We start from the raw sequence: 22871 nt of genomic DNA on the forward strand, positions 1-22871 counted from the left end.
GACGCAATATGAAGAAATAAAATGACATGCCCTTGTTATGCATATTCCCCCAAAAAAGTTAACTACTAACTTAATTAACAATTCTTACAAAATATTTGTGTGTTACTGGGGTAGAAAATGAACATTATAAGACCCTTCTTTCACATTTCAACGTTTTTTTTTCTTTTGTAAAGTTTTGGTAACTTTGTGAAAATATATTTGTTTTTATTTATCTAATATTCCAGACTCTTCGGCATCCACGTTTGTACACAATTTTATTGAAATAGATATTAAGTGTTTTTGAATATACAATAATAATGTGATCATAATGAAGCATACAAGATCCTAACCAATGATATTTGATAAAGCATTAATATTATCATTATACATTATAATTCATAAAAATTGTGTACTTTAACATACTTATTTATTTGTCAACTAGGAAAATAAAGTACTTTATTTGACCTGCTGCTGCTCTGGGCCGCAGCCTAATCGAAAATCCGCTAACGAGGATCACTCTGATATCTATTAACAATTCCAATTATTCGGGGAAATCCCCCCCCTTTAATCACATTATAATTTGTGTCGAATATCGTGAGAATGTCCCAATACAGCTTTTCACAATATTTGCTGCATAATATAGACATTTCTGTGTGCTAATGAGGAAATGTTTATTGCATTATCTTTTTCAACAATCGGGGCTCTAAATCTTTTAAAAATTGAACAAATAAAATAAAGAACCGTATTTAGTTGAAAAAACAAATAAATTAATTACCCCATATCGGCCTGGAACGCTTTTTAGAACGAATAAACTGATTTTCGCCATTTCAGCTTTTTTTCTTAGCTACCCGAGGACTGTTGACGATTAATCTTGGAATGTTTATATCGGCTCTAATAGGAAGGACATCTTTTGAACTGATATCTTAATAATCGGTCACTTATTCTCAAAACTCTGCATACATTATATTAAATTTAAGCAACGGAAGGATTTCACTGAAGTCTCAATGATCTTGAGCAGAAAGAGTTTGCAAATATTTCTATTAAAATTTTTCTCAAAATTTATGGTGTATTTTGTATATGATTTTTAAGGAATTTACAGATGATCCGTTAGCTTCTTCTGCTCTCAACTATTTAAAATTTTCAATAAATCACGTGGGATTTTATTTTTGTTCTTCAGCAACTTAATAAATGTATTCTCTATATTCTATATTTTCTATCAGTTAACAGTTTCCGCTCTTTTCGTAGTTAACTTTTTTCTACATTTGTTTCATGTGGCACCACTGTAAATGTGTTAAAATAGGCATGGTAAATCTCTTCCAAGTTTCTTGATATTTGATATTCGAATCGATTGTCAAATTGAAGATAGAAAGTTTTAAAATCGTCAAAAAATTTATTTAATTTGATTATAACAATTTGAAATCTTCATACTTAAATTTTATTTAGTGAATATCTATTATTGTGTAAATTACATCGACGCCGAAAATGACGGAGGATGAAACGGTAAGTAAATTAAACTATTAAGCCAACAATTTGAACAAAGATAACTAGTTATTTCATTTAGTCCAATTGAAAAATTTCATCAGGTATTTTGAAGATTGTTTTTATTTTTTACATCTTGTGAAAACACGTGATTGGTAATATGTGACCAAGATGCAAATATTTGTGTAATTTATATAAAATATGCCTTCAAACCGGAATGATTTTGCCGGACATAAATAATTTATTTTGTATGAGATTACTTGCTTATTTTACTTGCGCTAATGAAATGAAAGTGTTTTATTGTTTGATAATTTATTTTGGCGCTTTAATTTTACATAGGCTGTAGTTGATTTGAGTAAGTTCTATAATTGATTATTTTGTTAACATTTCATATTTGTGTGACATTTGTTTTCTTTCTTTTGGCCTGAAACAATTTTTTTACGTTTGTAAGGCTGATACCAAGATAAGACATTAATGCAACAAAGGATGTGCATGTATATCTATTATTTGTGTGTAGGAAAAAAGCAGTGCTTTACATTCTAAATTTTAAAATAGATGTGTTAAACTTATTGTATAAAGTGTGTGCCATTTTAAAACATTTAATTTAAAGTAAATATTTTAACATATGTAAAGAAAGTTTAATAATCACCAAGCAGGGTTTCTCTGAAAACTTGTAACTAGGAATTAGTTTCTAATAAAACATTTCATTGTTAATTCTTAATTGATAATTTTTTAGATGCATTTCCTGATAATAAACATGTTGTGTTATTAATGAATAATAATAGCATGAAAAAAATGTGTGTTATTATAAATAAATATCTTTTTTTAGGGGGGAGGGGGAGAGAGAAGAGATGATAAACTTGTAAAAAATTTTGGTCAGCTAGGCTGGTATCTACTAAGCATGTTAACTCTTTGTATAGATTCATGCATCATATTCATATATTTCAAAAATGATGTGTCTAAACATTAACAAATATGAAATACACTTTAATAAATCTCTCAAAATTTGTTTGTATTGTCCCAAGTGCCTTTATAAATTATTACAAATTTATAATATATTCTTATAAAGTGTTAAATATAAAAGTTTAAAATAACTGTTTTTTTTTTTTTTTTTTCTTTAGAAAATTAAGGTATGGAATGGAGGGGGGGGGGAGATTTTGATAGTTGAAATCAGTAATATTCTTTTCCAGAATGTAAAAAATTTCAATTCATGCAGTGGAAAAAATTAAAGAATTTAATAATGTCAAGTGTGAAACTTTTCTAAATGCTTAAGAAGCAAATTAAGGATTTAACTAAAATATGATGCTAATGATAACGGTTGGATTTCATATTATTCAACTGTGGCAATCAACAATCGTAGCAAAAAGAGAGATTTTTTTTTTAAATAAATATTTTAAGTTTCTTTTGGTGATTGAGTTTTCTCTGTGTGTGTGTGCTTTGTAGTGAATTCTTTTTTATGCTTATTTCATTTTTAATTTGTTTGCATGATTTGTTTTGTCCTTGTTCAAGTTTCTCTACATCAATCTTGAAATAAACTTCTTTCCATTAAGAAATAATTATGAAAAAATAATCCATAAATAATTTATGTTTAATTATTATGATCATGTGTTATTATTAAAAATATAACTTACTGAATTTTTTAAGCATTAAAAAGTAGAAAACGTGTGTAAGGCACATTTAAAGACATGGTTACTATTCTACTTCTCTATGATAAATTTCATATTCCTGTTTCTATTTTTTAATTAGCTGATTTTGGCAACCAGTTAAATTTATTGAACATTGGGTGTTGTTAAAGCAGGTACAAGAAAATAACAATTCTTCCTTCCTTTCCTTTTTTATTTTATTTTTTTTATAAGCCAGCTAATGTATGTCAACACTTCTCTTAATCAAAGAAGTTCTATTTGAAAATTCATATTGTAATAGAAATTTTAAACCATTACTGTAATTTCTGTGGGTAATATTTGTAATGAAATTAATCAAACAGATTGCAATGGTTATTATTATTTTTGCAATCTTTTTTGATGTCAATATTATTAAAAGAAGTAATGAAACTTGTAAAATAGCCATTATCCTCCATCTTTGACATCCTCCCATCCTTTAATTTTAAATAAGTTAAAACATGAGATAGTCTTGAATTTTTTAAGGTATTGAAGTTAAGTAGAAGTTACCTAATTTTTATAACCTGTAAACAAGTATAAAATTAAATAAAATTTAAGAAATATTTTATTTAAATAAATTATCAGTTTATAACTGCAGTCTTTCTGGTAATGATTTCTCCTTTCCATTGTACTTATTCTCTACTTTTTACCTGAAGTATCACTGGCTTAGTTTACTGAAGTACTCATGCTTAGTTCACTAGGTTTCATAGGATTAAGATTCTTTGTAGGTAATGTCTTCAAAGGATGTATCCTTTGAATTGAACAAAGAAGTTTTGTTGCGAGATAAACAAACCTGTTTATATGGAATCGCACTGAGCAAAAGTGATTCTTATGCAAATGTTTTAATAAGTGTCTTTAAGTGGAAAATTGCACATGGTTAATGCTTGAACTGAAGTTTTATTAACATGAAAATAATATAAAAAATATTTTTTTTTTAATTACAGATTAAAAAAATTCTTTATTTTTTAAAAAAAATGTGTGAACCTTTTGATTTTTGTTAAAACATATAATGAAACATACTCATTGAAAAATTATATATACATACATTTATAGTATAAAAGTAACACAGATAGAGAAATGAAATAATTTAGTATCATTCCATGAAAATGGTTATCTTTTATACCACAATAAAATTTTACTGTAATCATAATTGTGATGTATAATTTTTTTAGTGGTATCTAGTTTCTAGATCTAACAATAGAATTTTCCAATTTTGGCTGGTTTGGATTTTATTGTAGAAAGAATACATGCTTGTATTGAATTTTTTAAAGCATATTTTTTCTACTTAGCCCACAACTTTTTTTTTATATATAAAGTTACTTTTGCATTTCTTGTTCAATGAATACATTTGTTTGAAGATTGTACAGCTAACTGCCTATCAAGAAAACATTTTCTGAAGAGGTAAATATATTTTTCTCAAATTTTTACTTAGTGTGCTTTGTTATGTTAGTCACAAGACCAATGATGAGGGCAATTTTTCCTTTTTAAAAACTTCTTCTTTCAGCAGCTTCTTTCTACAAATCAACTCTTAACCTTAAAAAATTCATTCTGGTGTCATGTAATTTAGAAAAAAAGCTGACAAAGACTTATGAAAGTTTTGAGAAATTATTTTGAGGAGCCAAAACCAAAGAAACAAATGGTGGAGAAAAAATGAAATTTCATTCAAATGTTATCCTCTATGCTATGGCAGAGAACAGAAAAATAAAATTATTTTGTGAAACAGTAGAATGTATATTTTAGAAACATACTTTCAATCTGTGTTGGAAATGTGCTTAATAGTGATTTATTAAATTTTTCTCTTAAATTTTATTTTATATAATTGGAATATTTTGTATGAATAGCTTAGAACAGATGTAATTTGAAAAATGTTCTTGTTTTGTATATTAGTTTCCCTCTGCACCTGCATATTTATATTTCAATCATACCACTCATTCTCCCAGAATTAAATAATTTTTTTACTATAAAAAAGAATGAAACTTATTTTAGAACGAAGTTTTAAAATAAAATAAAACTTTAATTCTTCAAACTAGTTTTGTATATTTTCTGATTCTATATATATAAAATGCATTAAAAATATAATTGTACTATTGGAAAGTTTTTTAAATGTTTTCTTTAGTGGTATAGGGTATTCATACTGAAACCCATTAACATTATTATGCAATAGAAAATGCAGTTGAAATCAGTTTTCCTCACTTTCATTCAAGTGTGATTCATCATATACAAAAAGCTTTTTCGCATAAGAACTTCTGTAACAGAAAAGCATTATTTAGGTTTTGTCATACAATTTTTTTTTCTTTTTGATTTCATAAATGTTTGCCTTAAAAAAAAAACTGAATATACTTTGCTGTAATTTTTTATTCTTTACCAGCTCAATAATATACAGCACAATTCACAGAAAAAACTAAAAGATTTATAGATAGAAGGTGGAATTCTGTTTTGTTCTGATGTTTTCAAAAATAATATGAATAAAAATTTACATTTAGAGGTTATGCTTCTTGAGTGCAAAATGTGGGAAATATCCCCTTTGCATCAATAGATATACAATTAAAATCTTTTCTGGCATTCAAAGTAATTTAAAACAATTTGATACTCTAGATTCGACGGAGTGATGAGATGGATGTTCTCCCCACCCACCTAAAAAAAAATGGTAGAAGGTTTTTAATATGGAAATTTTTATTGAAGAGTAGAAATTCAATCTTTTTTTATTACTATTTTTTTTTTTTAATGTTGCACTCCTCAAAGATAGTGTATTGTAGTATGTTTTTCATGCCTTATTATACCTACATATTTAAGAATGAAAAAGGAAAATGCTTTATTATTTTTTCGTAAGAAAATAATGAAATATTTGTAGAAATGAATAACATATCTGTTCAGTGCTTCTTGCAATGCTGCGTAAACTTATGAAATGATTATAGAAATGAGATGTGAAGGAATTTTCAGAGAAATATGATGGTAGTGAAAATTTGATTAATGAATGTGAACTATATCATAATGTTGTTAAATCCTATTTATTAATACATTTTCATTCATGTGCATTGGATATTCAAAGGATATCTGGTGCATACCAATGATACAAAACAGATGAATAGTTAGCTTCATTTAAAAGGATTTTCTTGATTGAATCATTTACTATAGTAAATTGATATAAAAATTTCAGTATAAAGCATCCATTAAATACACAGAAAGACTACTGGAGAAAAATTTTTCCCCTTGGACTTCAGAATGGGCTATGAAAAAGCAGTTATTGTATTTTTGCCAGCTGTTTTCTAAGAATTACTTCACTTTATTATCATAATATATGCTAAAATCTTATTCATAATAGTAAAAAAAAAAAAAAAAAAAAAAAAAAATCATGTGAATCCATGTAAGGTATGACTGCATTCTATTCTGAAAAAAGTATTTAAACAAATTTATAACGATTATTATAGTCAATGTAATTTATTATTTATAATCTGCTTTTTCTACAAGGACTTTGCATGAAGAATATTTTCTACAAGAACATTTATTATTAGCTGTGCTTCAAACTTTGGTGAAAATGTGACGTGGCATTATCTTAAAATGAATTTGTATAATGCATAGTTATGATGGCATAGGTTGATGGCTCTCATCTTACTATGAAATAAAAACCCATGTTTTCAGTATCTCCCTGATTTTATTATTTTTATTTGTTACTTGGTTGAGAGTATTATATTCACCTGCTCTCTTTGAACCTCATTCAAAACCTTTTGCTGCGACTCAAAATACAGTTTCGTAAGCTCTTGGATAATTTCTGGCTGTGTTCCTCCGCCATCTCATTGACATCAATGCTATTCTGCTCTACCCTTTTAATCTTGGCTAATCCCTTTGAGTCGAATTCGACAATACAATCCTCCCAAAACTTCTACTTAGAAGTAAGGATTCTCTTCAAACAAGCATTCAAAACAGACTGATACTGAAGGTACACAAGTCAATCCTACACATGATGTCATATATCCTTGTCTTTCATTCTGTGAAGCATTGCTCATTGAGAGAGAGATTTCTTTACATTTTATTTTGCTCTTTAAGCAGAGCTTATCTGTATTACTACTATAATTCATTATTGTAATAAAGTATAGTATTATAAAAACTTAATATATGTTAAATGAAATTTTATGTGAAAATGCTTGTTTAATTTATAATATAAAATGCCTGGGGGGGTAGTGGTTTTCAAGGTACTTCTTTTTGAAATTTGCTCACACAGCCTCTATAATATGAGTTCTGGTGTCTATATCTTAACTTTTGCATTAAGGGCTCTTAACTTAATTTGTAGAATCTAACATTTATGCTGGTGATATTTTGTCCATTTCTACAGCAGCAATTTTCTTAAAATTATCATTTAATATAGGAAATATACACCTTATTTGAACAGTCGGATATCTTATACTGATGTATGCATCATCAGTATAAGGTCCAACTGCATCACTGAATATGGCAATATGTCTGTATTATTCATAATTAACTAGGATAATTACCAATGCCCCATGGTTAATCAAAAATTCTAGTAGTTTAGACCTCCATATTTAAATAACCACAAGACCTGAAGAAACTTTTTTTTTATAGAATCGCCATTTATTCAAACAATGTATATCTCGGCAAATATTCTGTATCAAAAACAAGGGAAGATACAGAGGCACAAAGATATAAATATCCTTATGCCACAACAAAGTGGATATTCCTATTAAAACAATCTGTCTTATTTTAAGTGCTGTTATTATCAACTAGGAGTATTTATCTGTCAACCATAAGGATTTTTTTAAGAAATACATTATGCAAATAATTTTTATTAACTGAGGGTATATCCTCCGCATTATTTATAACAGTTTGAGTCAAATTATTATAAATAACAGTAACTCGCGTGGTGTACATTTTTGCACATTTTTTTTTTTTTTTTTTTTTGTGGTATCAAGCAAACAAGTTTCTTAAATTCTTACATGCATGCTAGATATCATGAAAATTAAAGAAATTAAAATTTATTTTTAGTATTGATTTTAGCAGTTATGTATATTGTAGTACTGTTCTCTACTATCAGGGTACAGTGTTATACTATAGAAACAATGATTATTATAAAGAAAAAAACTTTTGTTAAAATTCATTTAAGTTGAAATATGCAGATATATAATAATTCCTTGAGCAGGTTTAAAATAAAATACCACATTTGATAAGTTTATATATAATTGAATAGTTTTTAATATAGCAGAAAATGTAAACTATAGTTCTGTCCTCTACACTGCAGCTTTTAAGCTTATATTTCTTTCTTGCAGTCTATTTCACGTGTTTAAATATTTGTAACAAAATATAAGCTAATATTAATGAATAAAAATGTAGACATCCCATAAAAAGGATATGCAAATCTCTATGGTAATCTTTTGGAAAAATTAATCAGTTTATGTTACCAATTATATTTTTAATTAAAAGTCTAAATGAAAATTCTAGAACTATGAAGAATAATAAAATATACTTTGTGAAACATGCGTGTTTGTGTTTAAATGTATTTGAAATGTATTAATGTTAACAGTGTGCTCTATTTTATTTTGTACCTCATCTGATATAGCTTGTTATAAAAATATTTTGATTACACAATATTATTTTAGATTATCTATTTTAACTCAGCAGGATATAAACACAAGTAATTGTACTTATAAAATATTATTTATTATAAAATAAACACCACTTGTGCATAAAGTGATTTCATTTACAAATACAGAATTTTCTTTTAACATATAAAAACAGAAATTTACTTATGAAAATATAACTAATGCTGCAGTTTTTAAAGACATTTAACAAGATTAAATAATTTGAAGCTGAATTTGCCACCACTTTAAAATGAAGTTCACTTTGACCCACTTTTTCATCTCGTGCTGACTGCAAGTATATTGCATTAACTACCATTCAGTGTGGCTATATAATCTGTGTATGCATATGTTTATAATAACATTAAATCAATCATTTTTGTTATAATGTGAATGATGATAAATGAATGTCATTTATATCTTGCATCAATATTATACATCTATATCACTATTGTATATATACCAGGTATTGACTCTGGTTGATTTCATCACTCAGTGATAAGTTTTTTAAAATGTGACAGGAATGCTGTTGCTATCATTGGTGAGCAAAGATGGATTAAATCATTTTATTTTTCTGCACAAAGCTTTAGAAAAAGACATTTCTGAATTTAAAAACATGAAGACACTCATATAAATTTTTAAATTAAAAAAATTTCTTTTAAACGAATATTTCTCTAGAAGCAGGAGGAGGCTAAAAATAAAAGGTGTTGCCATTTAGTGTAATTACATTTTATGTTTCTATTTGTTGCATTAAAAGAATTTTGCCAGCTATTTGCTTAAAGAAAAAATTTCCTCTTTTTTGAGAATCAAGCAATATTAAAGTTGCTAATGACTTTTCACTCTTATATTATTTGTTGAGATTCTTTAATCAAGTTCCTTTATTTATTAAGTGTTTAATTTTAGTAGGTTTTACATTAAAAAAATTTCTAGACTAAGAAAATCCTATTTAATCTTTAAGATATTACAGATAGAAAAATTAGAATTATGTCTGAATCGATTTTATGTATCACTTTTCAAAGTTGTTTATTAAGAACTGTTCATTGCATTTGTTGATCAGAATTATTGAAAAATGTTGAGTATATGTGGTGTACATAATTCCTTTTATCATATTAAAATGTCATGCATGAAAATTATATAATTCTGTTTAAAAAAATACCTTGTATGTTAATTTTTATTCAGCAAATAAATGCTATAAGTGTAGTCCTTTTTTTAAAAAAAATAGATTTTTGATCCTTTGATGAAAAAGAAGAAGAAGAAGAAAAAGGTGCCTTTTGATCCTAGTGCTTTGGAGGATAATTCTACTGCTAATGAAGCTGGTGAATTCCAGCAAGATGATGATACAGAGAACATAAAAGATGATGTTGATGGTGTAGACGACAAGGAAGGTGAGCTTTTTTAAGCCTTTATATTGAGTGTCCTTTACTTTTCTTGCAGTTAATAATTTATTTTATTGTTTTATTTACTTCTGTTTTTCGAGTGCATGAAACAATAAAATTATATTTGTGTTTAAATAATAAACAATATTATTAGGTGTTTCATATTGCTGATTTATTTGTAATGGATCTTTCAGATCAAAATGTTGTAGGTCTTTGTTCAACAAAGTAGTTCTCAAATGAGTTCTTAAAAGAAATTATATGCAAGATATATGTGTATCATTCAGTTTTAGTGTGTAATGATTAACTGGTATGGTTCATTTATACCAGATAAATAAGGAAAAGCATGACAGTACAGATAATAAAATGTTTTGAACTGCATCAGTTGCATTTTGTTAATCCTCGGGCAATATAGAAATTACTTCTTAATTATTTCATTCAATTTTGCTGATTACATTAATAATAATTGACTTAAATTATAATTCTATTACAATAATGACTATGTTATGCTTTTATTTTGCATAAAAAGCAATTTGTGCGATTATAGAATTATCATTAGGATTTGCTCTAAAATGCTTTATTTAAACAGTTATTGAAATAGCTCAGTTCTAGAGGATTTGTTTACAGCAGATGATAAACATAAGCTAAAATGATATAATTGTTACATGTTCTGTATAAATTTGGCTAGGAAATTATGAAAACAAGAACTTTCTCTTATTATTGCAATTTCCTTTGTGAACACATTGAATAAGTTTTGAATCTTATTTCTTTTGGTATAAATTTCAGATGCTGTTCTTGATCTTGATGATTTTTCTGGATTAAAGAAGAAAAAGAAAAAGAAGAAACCATTCAATTTAGAAGAACTTGATTCAAACATACCAGTATGTATTAGAAACATCATTGAGTACTTGTAAGTTAAATTAGCTTTTGGCTTTCTTATACTGAGCATTATTGATAAATATACAATTTTTTTTCAAAACTTTTAAATAATTTACTATTTCCTTGATATATATTTTTTTGTCAACTAATTATTAATGAGAAATTAAATCCTTGCACTTCTTTTGTATAAGTTATTTCATGCCTAACCTGACAGAAGATAACTCTCAGTCCCTACTTTTATTAACATTTTTATTCAGCATTACAACATTGTCTTCTTTTAGTTTCTTTTTAAATAAATTGCATTTGAACTAAATTTTTATTGACAAGTGTGCTATCGCTTTTATAAGTTAAAATAAGCATATTATTTCGTCTTAACTAAATGGCATTCATAATATTGCATCTGTGTTCAGTGGAGGTGCTTTTGAATTCCAAAATCGGGGCCTTTTTAGATATTTATTAACAATAACATGAGTATAAAGATATTAACTAAACTATTTACAAAGCTTAACTTTCGTAGCACTCCTTTCAAATTCATTACTGATGGGGTGATTACTTACCTGCCACCAAGTCTCCTTTCTCTGGAGTGGCTGTTGACAAACAGGAAGTAAACAAAATGTAGGAGTGCCATCTCTGCATAATCCACAACACTCCCCACCTGAACTTACATAAGTTTACTTTCCATATTACAAATATAATCAGCAAACATAGAGATAAATGCAAAATACATGAATCATAGCATTACAACAATATAAAATATTCTTCTGATTAATGAAAAATTAAATGAATCAAATTTCAATACATGTACATAAACAATTCCATTATTAATTGAACATATATAATTAAGGATTTTAAATTGCAAATAAGTTGAATAGAGCATTTTATGCTTCTTTTGGGAGGTTTGATGAAAAAAGAAAGAACTTGTCCATCTAGTCCTGGACACAACTTCAAAATTCTTCCCATCATCCACATATTCCTGGGATAACTCTCATCATTAATTAAAACAATATCATCTACCTTAAATGACAAATCTTACATGTAGAGAGATAAACTGATCTCATAATAAGCAAATATTCCTTTCTTCATCTATTCCAGAAATTATTCAAAATTGTTTGTTGATATTTAATCCTTTTTGTTAAAGAATTTCTATTTACATTTAATTCCTCAATTTTAGATTGTATTGCAGGTAAGGATGCTAATCATTTCCCAATTAGAAAATGAGGAGTGAGTGGTGAAGGTTCGGAAGATTCATTGTACAAATACGTGATTGGCCTTAAATTAACAATAGTTTGAATTTCTTTAAAAAAAAAAGTTTTTAATTCCTTAAAAGAAAGACTTGATTTGTCAATAATTTTCTTTAAACAAGTTTTAATTGTACCTATCTGCCTGTCCCAGAAACCTCCCCACCATAAACTCCTCTCAACAATAAATTTCCAAACAGTACCTTTGGAGAAAAATACATTTTTAACTTCAGGATTATTAATATATTTGCACCATTTACTTAATTCAGAATTTGCCTTTTTAAATGTTTTAGCATTATCATAATAAATGACAGAACAAAAACCTCTACGAGAAATAAATCTTCGAAAAGCTAATAAAAATGAATCGGTACTGATATTATGAACTAATTCTAAATGAACAGCCCTTACTACAGCACAAGTAAATATTATCAAATAACATAACACTTATCATCAGAGTCATTCACAAAAAAAGGTCCTGCAAGTCGGATACATCAAATAGTTAATGTTCTAGAATTCTGTCAGGAGGTAGTGGAGCTACCACCTGTTCTCCAGTCTTTACCTTAAAACGTCTACTACATATGAGACAGTCACTGAGTACCTTTTTTTACAAATTTTCTACCTTTGATGATTCAGATTGTTCACGCAAGTGAGTTAAGGTACCGTCAACACCTAAATGAGCCATTTTGAAATGAGCATCCAATATCGGCAATTTTAAAATTTATCGTTGGATGGAGAAACCAAGGATGCTTCGCCCTCATATCACCACTAGAAAATTACAAGTGAACCTTCAATTGCAGCAAATTATTTTCATTGAGTTCAGAGTTCAAATTATGCACAGGCGAGCCTTTGGAGATGACACTCTTAGAAAGAAGTTGGGGAATTTCAGCTTCGAAATGTTTATTTCGAGTAACCTTGATCCAAGAATGTAAGACTTCCTGAAGTTCAAAAGCACTAAAAGGTCCAGTGAATTTTAAAGAACCTGGTTTAGAATTGTTCATAAACTTTGTCACAAAAGCTGTTACATGCAAAAGTTTACAAAGATTGCTGTATTTACCGATGTTAATACAGCTTGAAATACAGTCATCAATATTGATAGTAGCAACCAATGTGTGATAGTGTCAGTTCTCCGTCGCTCTGGTGAAAATATTTCTTTTCATATATTTCACAAATGGAATCGGAGATTTGACGAATACGGTACAGGCCACGACTGTACCAGCCGAAACAGCCACGCAGGTCCCACCTACCAGAGAGAACTCGAAAGAAATGCGTTCACCGATTCCCCTCTCGTAGTCAAATCGCTGGAGTTTTCCAATCCATTACATGGGTTCCAACAGTGCGGAGAAATAAGTGACTGTACCCTAGCCACTCTGTTACACACAAAGGGTTTCCAGATTTTTACCGATCCTTTCACCCAATGAATAACAATTTCCGAATAGCTTCATAAATAAACCCTTTTAGTTAAAGATGGAAAGGTGTCCTGCAAGTATTTCGCTAAGCGAGCACCTTTGTGTATAGCCATTAGTTCCAATTTCGCAAGGGTTAATGTTTTCAAAGGTGAAACCTTAACCTTTAGAAATAATAAAACTCACCTTAGTCCTTCTTTATTCTTGATGTATCGGAAATACGCCACTGCCCCATAAGTTTTAGGACTAACGTCACAGAAGACATGAAGTGAAATGTCATTCGTTTTTAATTTCATGAACAGTTTATGTTCAGTCCGCAAGTTGTCTATAGCAGACAGTTCAGAGCACCAAATGCTCCATTTTTCTTAAAAATCTTGTGGTAGCTGTTCATCCCATTCGAAGTCCGTTTTCCATAATTCTTGAATGAGAATTTTAACCGTGATTACAAAAGGACTGATTAGTCCACAAGGATCGAAATTCTGAGATATTACTCTCACCACATGTTTTTTAGAAATTCCGTTAGTGATTCCAAATTCAAAGGAATTCCTAACATCCTTTAAATTTAACTTAATTTCATCCTCAATTGGGTCCCAATTTAATACTAAGCATCCTGATTCTTGCCCATGTTCAGTAGCAGGTCGACACAATCAGTTCTTAATTTCATCGAAATAAACCCAACGGAGCGTAATAAATCTATAGCAGAAGAAGTTAACTGGTAAGCATCCTGTGCGATTTCTGCCCCATAATATAGGCCGTCGACGCAGAGAAAATTTAACATTTCACAACATTTAGGATATTCATCTCTAAATTTCTTTATATGAAATTTCAAAACGTAAAGCCAAGGGAGATGTAGTGAAGCCAAAAGGAATACCATTAAGATTACGTACTTGCTTTGAGGTGCCCGCATTTTCAGGAAACCATAAAAATTAAAGATACTTCCTAACATCTTCTGCAATATCTATCATAAAAAATGCCTTCTCTAAATATCCGCAAGAAGCTATTTAATTCCCCCGACATTTAAGAATAACATCCAATAAATTGTCATTAACTCCCGTCTCAAGCGAATCATTCAAAGATTTATTTTCCCCTCCCTTACTACTATAATCATAAACTATTCGAACTTAAGTCGTAGCTTTATCGTCGCAGATAACCGCTCTGTGAGGCATATAATATCACGCCCTTGTGTCTTCATAAATACATTTCCCGACAATATCGCACTCCAATTGATTCTTAATTTGTCAGTACTGGTTCGCAATTTCGGGATTTTTATTTAATTTCCTTCCCAATAAATTAAAGCGCCTTTCCACAATCAAAATTAGAATCCAATTCAGCCGGAGATCCCATATTATCCTTCCACATTAATTTACAAACATAACTTTCTTCATTAAATTCCAAATTATTTTCGAAGGTTTTAATCATTTGGTCATCTCTCTCAGAGAGGCTTTGCATTTCGCTAGGAAATTCCTCTATCTCCCAAAATTTATTCAGTTCAAACAAAATGGAAGAAGAATCCATTATCAAACATTCTCACAATTTTCACTCCAATCGTTCCTCTTATCGATTCCCCACCCCATCAGCCACGCAAAGACTGAATTTATGGCCCAGATGACTGACCATTTTCCGTTGGTCATAAACAACTTCCCAAAAGGAGTCGCTGCCTACTAGAATTTCCACCTGGTATCTGTCAAATGAGCCGGCAAGTTGTATGTTTTTTGCCTTCAACTCACTCAAAATAGAGTCGCCTGGAATATGTAAAGACAAATTGGAAATGATTTCTATTACAAGAGCTTCGAGCCTATAGGTTTTTCATCGATCGTGCCTATTTTCAAGCTTCAAGCATACATCGTTTTTTATGAGCCGTAGTATGGCCTAAAGAATATATAGCAACCTCTTCGTTTCTTATTGGTTTGAGATTTAACTCTTTAGCTGAGATAAAACTCTTATAGGAAGCGCTATCTGAAATGGCACTTGTTAATACAGACTTTTTATCCGAACTAGCAAAGATTGGACACGTTTGTAAAAAAGGTTTAATTTTCGCTCTAACATTTTACTATGCGATACTGAAATATTCAACATTTTTATTTAATATCGAATGTGACTTATGAGAATTACTTCTTATTTCAGTTTGCTTTCCAGCTATGTTTCTCATCGAGTTAATAGGATTATCATTTTTTCTATACACTGATTCATGGTGAAATTTAGAAATTTTTTTACAAACAATATCTGATTTACAGAATCTGCTAATATGGTTTTTCTTGAAACAATTCCAGCACTACCCTCAGTCTTAAATTTTTTTTTTCTTCGATATTCAAAAGTTTACAACTTGTTGAATCATGGCCGTTTACGCAATCGCAAAATATACAAACATCGTTTACCAGGGTATGCAATGCTGCGGTGGAAGAAGCATTTTTTGACCTTAAATAATTTCTTTGGTGCCTGTTACAATTTGGAGAAAAGGCGCTTTGAGTTTCATAACTTTTTGGGTTACTGATAATAGGCTCACAAATTTCCATCGATTGAAATTCGTTTCTTAAGAAATTCATAATTTTCGAAACCTCACAATTACTATCCTGACTGCGCTTCCGATGAGAATCCAAAACCAAATCTTGGGGCAATAATTTTATAACAAAGAATTCAGCAAATGACTATAAGATCCTTCCGTAACATCTAGAGATTTTAAATTTTTTATATTTGTTTCAATATCGTTGTACAATCTACGCAAGTCTTTAATGTAGGATGAATTTCTAATTGGTACTAAATTTATTTAGATATATAGGAATTTATAATAAAGTCGTTAAGTCCATAACGTTGTTTTAAAAGCTCGCTCGTTTGTTTGTTGTTAACGTTGTTTTCTCATTTAACCCAGCAACTACATTATACGCTGGGAGAAAAAGCAACGATTTTAAGTATTGGATTTTTTTAGAAACTTTTTATTTTAGTAAGCGAGTTATTAAATCCTATTGTACTATCATAGTAATTATGGAATTCCATGAAATTTGAATCGCCAGAAATACGCGGAATTTCCAATTTAGACATTCTCAGAGCCGATACTGCATTTATTGAGCCATTGGATTTGTTTAAGCTCGAATCCGATTCCGGAGCAAAAGTATTTTCGGTAACCTGCTTCAGTTGACACTAGAGCTACATTTAGATATTAGCTGTTAAAATCATATCCTCATACTCTTAAGAGCCTTTTAATTTGGATTTAAATTTTTCAGAATCAGTAATAAGGTTGATTTTATTGATTATATTGTTTCAAAATTTCTTTCTAAAAGTTAAAGCAGTTCTGCCAAAGCATTTAAATCGGTTTTTTTTTCCCCTTCTTTTTTTTTCCTTCCTCTAGAGCTACATGTGCTCTTTTTAGCAGCTTTGTGACGCTGCTGCGAACACTGCTTCTCTTCTCGATTATTTCTGTTAAGTTATGCCTGCATAAATATCAAATAGTCGTACCCGTATCCAATTCTGATTATATTCCGTGCCGATATGCCATGTTACATCTGTGTTACGTGGGGGTGCTTAATGAATTCCAAAATCGGTGCCTTTTTAGATATTTATTAACGATAACATGGGTATATAGATACTAAGTAAACTATTTACAAAGCTTAACGTTCATGGCACTCCTTCCAAATTCATTACCGATGAGGTCCGTGCCTGCCACGGAAGTCCCCGTTCTCGGGGGTAGCTGTTGGCAAACAAAAAGTAAACAAGAGGCGGCAGCGCCATCTGTGCACAATCCGCAACACATAATTTGCAAGTTGGCTTTTTTTTTTTGTACTTGTAAGTCAAAATTAATTTTCTTTTAATAATAAATGCTTTGCAATTGTTTTCATGGATATATATGATTAACACTTGTTATCCCTTAATTTAAATTTTAATATATTTTGAAAATGTTTCTTTAGAGAAGTAAAACATTCTTTACTTTTAAATAATAGGAATCGGAACCCAAGGATGAGACTTCAGCTGTTCTAACAGATGATAAAGATGCAGATGATATTATACTAGATGATGATTTAGATTTTAGCCTTCCAAAAAAGAAGAAGAAAAAGAAAAAGATTAATATTGATGAATTAGAATCTGAATTTGGTGTTGCAGAAGACGATGAAGATGATGATACTAAATTTGGTATGTTTATGTAAAAGCTGATACATGTGATAATTTTAATGATCTTATTTCTTTCACTAATTACTTTTTCCGAATTTTAGCGTATTTTAAAATATTTTTTCCAGCTTTATAATATTTATTTTGCAATTTTTTATGTGTTACACTTCCGACTAGGTTCATGGTTTAACGATTCTAAATTTTGTAAAAAGAAATCAGCAGTTTCTCTCTCTCTCTTTTTTTTTCTCCTCACAATGAATTCTTTTTCTCAATGCTTTGTATAATAGCATCTTTTGATTATTCAAGCAGACGTATAAGAGATTACTTTTTAGCTGGAAAATTTATCCATTTTAAGGACTTATTCCTCATAGTATGTTTATTTTATGCTTGCAGTTGCAATATGTTTTCTTAAGTGACTCCTGAAATGTTTAATAACATTCCCTTCTGAAGTATTCCTTAACTAATATATTTGAAAAAGCCTAAACCACAGGTAGAGCCTTCTATTTTGAGACATTCTTATTTCATTTGAGATTTGTTGAAGTTTAGCAATGCTTTATGTGTTGAAGGTAAAATTCCAGTCCTGTTTATAAATCTTAATCATAGTTTTGATAGTAACTGTAGTGTATGTTTCATAATTTGGTCTGTTTCATTGGGCAGTTATTGAATTAGCTACCTTTGGATAACATCACAAGTCAGTGGAACTAGTTTTATTATTATTTTGTCAAAACTTAAAGGCCAGGAGTTTTATATCATAATGTATATTTCTGGAATTCTGGTTGCTGTTCAATGTATTTGTTGGGATTTTATGCCAGTTTGTAGTATCTCATTGCTAAAATAATAAATTGTGCTATTTAAAGGCCCACTTGTAATCGAAGGCAGCATGCAGAAGTGCTAGAAGTATTTGAAATTTGCCTTGTTGTGGGATTGTGCCTTTTTGCATTTAACTGGCTTAAAATTACATTGTAAAATTTTATATCAATTATTATAACTTTAATTCCCTCATCAAATTAATTCCCTTGACTGTGAAGTGTCTTGGAATATGAATTATTTGCTAAATAATGGACTTAACTAATTTCTTGTGCTGTTAAATTATGCCATATTATTTTGAATATAATTATATATATAGTTTCTGTCAATCTGGAAGTATAAGATAAATAAACTTCTACATTTTATATAAAACAAACTAAAGTATCAATTTTCCTGTTCTCTGTAGGAACCCAAATTACCAAAGATTTTCTTCATATTTTTTGTGCAAATACTGTGAATCATAATGAAAATGAATTTTAGTGAATGTTTTGGAATAATTAAATATTTCATTATTATTATTAAATAAAAGTTGTTTCCCTTACACATACGTAGTATTGTACTGAATCATCATGTGGCAGTATGCAAGATTTGTTTCGTAAATGAAAATGGGTTAGAGAAATGTATAACAATGACATTTGTTTCTCATATAGATATTGAAGAATGTTATTTGAAAATTTTGGAGTTTCCTGTTACTTAAAAAGGATTCACAACTTGCTCTTAATGATGGATGGAGATTGAAATTCACCTTGAAAATGGTTACTTTTATAGTCCATGCAAACACATATTTGACTCAAATTTGAATCATTTTTTGAAAATTATTAATTTATGGGAGGTAGCTTTATGCAGTTTTTTAAAAATCATTTGGAACAGTCTATAATTTTTCAGAAAGAATGTTTTGGTGCTACTGATAGTTTCATTTTAATTATATATAAAGTTGTAAAGCATATTCTTTATCAGATGAGACATTTTTACAGCAATGAAACTTTCAACAATTGATTTGATATAACTTGAACCTTTTTTGTAAATATAAGTACTTCACATTTTGCTTATAAATACTGAATTATAATAATTAGTGAAAATTATTGAAATATTTAATTTTTTTATTTATAAGATTCATGAAAATAATTTCATCCTGAATGATACCTGGTAAATCAACTAGTTTATTTATATAAAAGAATACTTATTAGATGGAAGAGTAAGTGATTCTTCTTTGTGTTTGAAGACACTCAAGTGAATTGGGCTGCATTATTTAATATATTTAGTCTTTGTTATGTAATTTCTAAGCCGGCAATAGTAAATTAGTAATGATTAATGCACCACATTAAGAAAGTGACATTTCTCTTCTAATAATTGTTAATACTGGTATCTTTATTTCAAAAATCTTTTTATTCCTGATAATTTTATGCTTGAACTCATTTTTTTAAAAAAATTTTGCTTTTAAATGCAATTTTTAATCCTTTAATGACTTTTCTTATTCAAGTAGAGGAAGATGCTGAACCGAAAATTACAACTTCTGTGTCATCAAGCTCTTGGCTTGGAACTGACAGAGATTACACATATGATGAAGTAAGTTCTGCATTTTTTCCTTTAAATTATTAATTGAATTTATCAAGTAAAAAACATGCTTCTGGAAAATTGGAATTCTTATTTAGAACTAGCCACCTATGGCGACCAGCCGGTTTGCCAGTATTAATGATCACTACAATTTTCAATTAAATGTTTTATGTAACCTGGTCTGCAAAAGACTTCTCAGCTTCAGATTTTGATAGTTATATAATTCAGTCATATTTTTATGTACGCCTTAAACAGTTCTGTTCATTATCTCTTTCTCTAATTTTCTGTCAACGTCCATAAAATTTCTACTTTAAATTAAAGTGGAAATGTTAAACTGCAATCAGCATAAAAGCTTTTTTTTATTGAAACCAACTGTCTTTTTTTTTAAATATGGAAACTGAAAGCAGAGTCGTTTGGCATTGAAGTTGTATGTGCACTGCAGATTAATTTTCATAATTTATGTAATATAACAAAGAATTATTCAATAAAAATTTCTCGGATTCATCGTAAAATTCATTTTATAGTTTTACTTTCGAAAGATTTAAATGAAGCAAATAAAAATATTTTATTTTATTGCAGTCAATAAATAAATTTATGCAAAAAATTATAAATTAAATTTTACACAGTTCTTTGGTCCTAATGAATCATATTCTGCAAAATACTCTTTTGACAAATAAATAAACGTTTCTATCTTCTGTGATCAAATCTGATTGATTTATGAAGTTTTTATATATCAATTTTAGAGCAATCACATTTTCATAATCATCAGCCAATCTCTATGGAGAAACCCTGGGAGTAGATTGGCGTATCATCTTTAAGACAATCGATAAAATGGTCTAAAATCGCCAATTTTTATAGAAGAGTGATATTCAAATTTCATAAATTAGTCACTATTAGTGAGTGATTTAGTAATTGGAGTTCAACAATTTTTATTTAAAATATTGGTTTTTCAAGAATATTTAGAAAAATATGATTAAAAGTGCAGAGGATCTATGTAAAAATTTAAAATTAGTAATTCATCAGAGCATTTATTGACTCAAGTTACATATAATTATTTAGTTCATTTAGACCATTTTATTAGGAGATGTATGCCCCAATTTAGCTGATTATAGTGATTATCTTATATATATTAAACCATGTTTGCCTTAAATTAAACTGTTTTATTGAATTAATAATATAGATATTATTAAAAATCATTGACAGCCTTTTCTCCATTTATTTTTTAGAAAATATATTTCTTTATATAAAGAAAAAAATATATAATATTTTTTTTCACTTCATAACAGACATGTGCTGAAAATTACGCTTTTATATATTTAATTTGCAATAATAGGTTGATTTATTTTTTAATTTGAACTTCTGTTAATGTGATGGCAACGCGTTGATAAAAACTAATTTTCCCCCATTGACTAAATAAAAGAAAATATTTCTTTAGAAATTCGTTAAAAATCGAAACTTAATTTATAGGATAAAGCATTGATATCAGTAAAAAGATAAATTTTTGAGCTTTAACTTGATGCAAAATTCAGTTTTGTGCTGTAATATTTTCAGAAGTTATAGCGGAAAAACACTGAAATTTTGCTTAATTTTTAATTAATTAAAATTCTAATTAAAAATGATAAAAAAAATCGCTCCGAGGTGCACATTCCTAGCTTCTACGGTATAAACATGCCAAATCTGGTAGCTGTAAGCCTGTAGAACGCCAATATATACACATTGAGCTTTATAAGTACAGTAGACTCTCGATTATCCGCGCCTGCCGCACAAAGTTTTTTTTTTTTTGGCTGATTTCTTTAAAAAGGTGTAGTTTAACAGTTATGCTTTTGTAATTACATAATACATTACAGTATTAAAACAGTACATATGTATTAATTTTTCTGTGTATCCTTGACGCCTCTCGGTAAGTACAAAGCATTTTCTGTTTTCATTAACAAAATGCGTTTTAGGTTAGTTTTGAGTGATATACTAAAATATTAAGCGTTAGTTAAACATTTCCTGCTGTTTATTTTACGTTTTTTTTTTGTACATAAAACGATTTTTCAAAGTTGGAATGACTGTTTTCTCTTTTGTTATACCCGTTTTTAGCGTTTTTCGGATTATCCGCGATTTTTGGATACGCCACCCAATTCCGCGGATAATCGGGAGTGTACTGTATCGATTTAATGGTCATTTAAAGGAAAGACACAATATATTATTCCATTTTGTTATATGTTTATTAGTTAGATTAGTTAATGGGACTTTCTTAATTTATAGCTGTTGAATAAAAATACTAATGATTGTTTTTAAATAATTTTTGAAACTAAAATTATAATTTATTTTTCATTTTGATAGTACAGTATAATCATGCTTGTTTACCAGTGAAATTTTTCTTGTTATTTCATTCATGTTATAGTTTTAAATTTTGAAAACTGCAGTTATTGGTAAGAATAACCCACCTGATAGTAAAATCTGTGAAAATCACCGATAAATGATCATTATCATCAGATGGAATATAGTTCATAATATTGTAGATATTATATCTAATGTTTGAAAATATAATATGGTTGAGAATGCTGCATATGCTTAAAATAAAATGTCATTGCAATTTATCAAATGAAGATGTGTGATATTTGTGTTTAGAATTTCTTAAAACACTTTCTAATTATAAATAAATAAATATAAAACTATTATTTGAAGCATTTTTTCTTCATTTGAAATCCAATTGAGTGATTAGTGAATAAAGTTTTTAAAACAACTATATAGATCAGTAAAAAAAAAACAAAAATTGTAAGTGCATGCATTTTTTATATTCTGGAATTATAAAATTTTATGGCAC

At 28.6% G+C, this 22871-nt stretch overlaps 1 protein-coding gene across 2 annotated transcripts in view; it reads left to right on the top strand.

Moving 5' to 3' along the window:
* The first annotated feature begins 1227 nt into the window (after positions 1-1227).
* LOC129960565 (eukaryotic translation initiation factor 2 subunit 2-like) overlaps positions 1228-22871 on the top strand; it is a 32681-nt gene continuing 11037 nt past the window's right edge. Inside the window, exons 1-5 of one of the 2 annotated variants that reach the window (XM_056074055.1) lie at positions 1228-1479; positions 9927-10089; positions 10864-10958; positions 17530-17719; positions 19983-20068. In XM_056074055.1, the coding sequence (XP_055930030.1) occupies positions 1462-1479; positions 9927-10089; positions 10864-10958; positions 17530-17719; positions 19983-20068 (552 nt within the window). In that variant the 5' untranslated portion in view covers positions 1228-1461. The remainder of the gene's footprint in view (positions 1480-9926; positions 10090-10863; positions 10959-17529; positions 17720-19982; positions 20069-22871) is intronic. The other variant, XM_056074056.1, reaches the window with a different exon arrangement.

This window comes from Argiope bruennichi, chromosome X2 (genome assembly GCF_947563725.1).
Source record: "Argiope bruennichi chromosome X2, qqArgBrue1.1, whole genome shotgun sequence".
Classification (NCBI taxonomy): domain Eukaryota; kingdom Metazoa; phylum Arthropoda; class Arachnida; order Araneae; family Araneidae; genus Argiope; species Argiope bruennichi.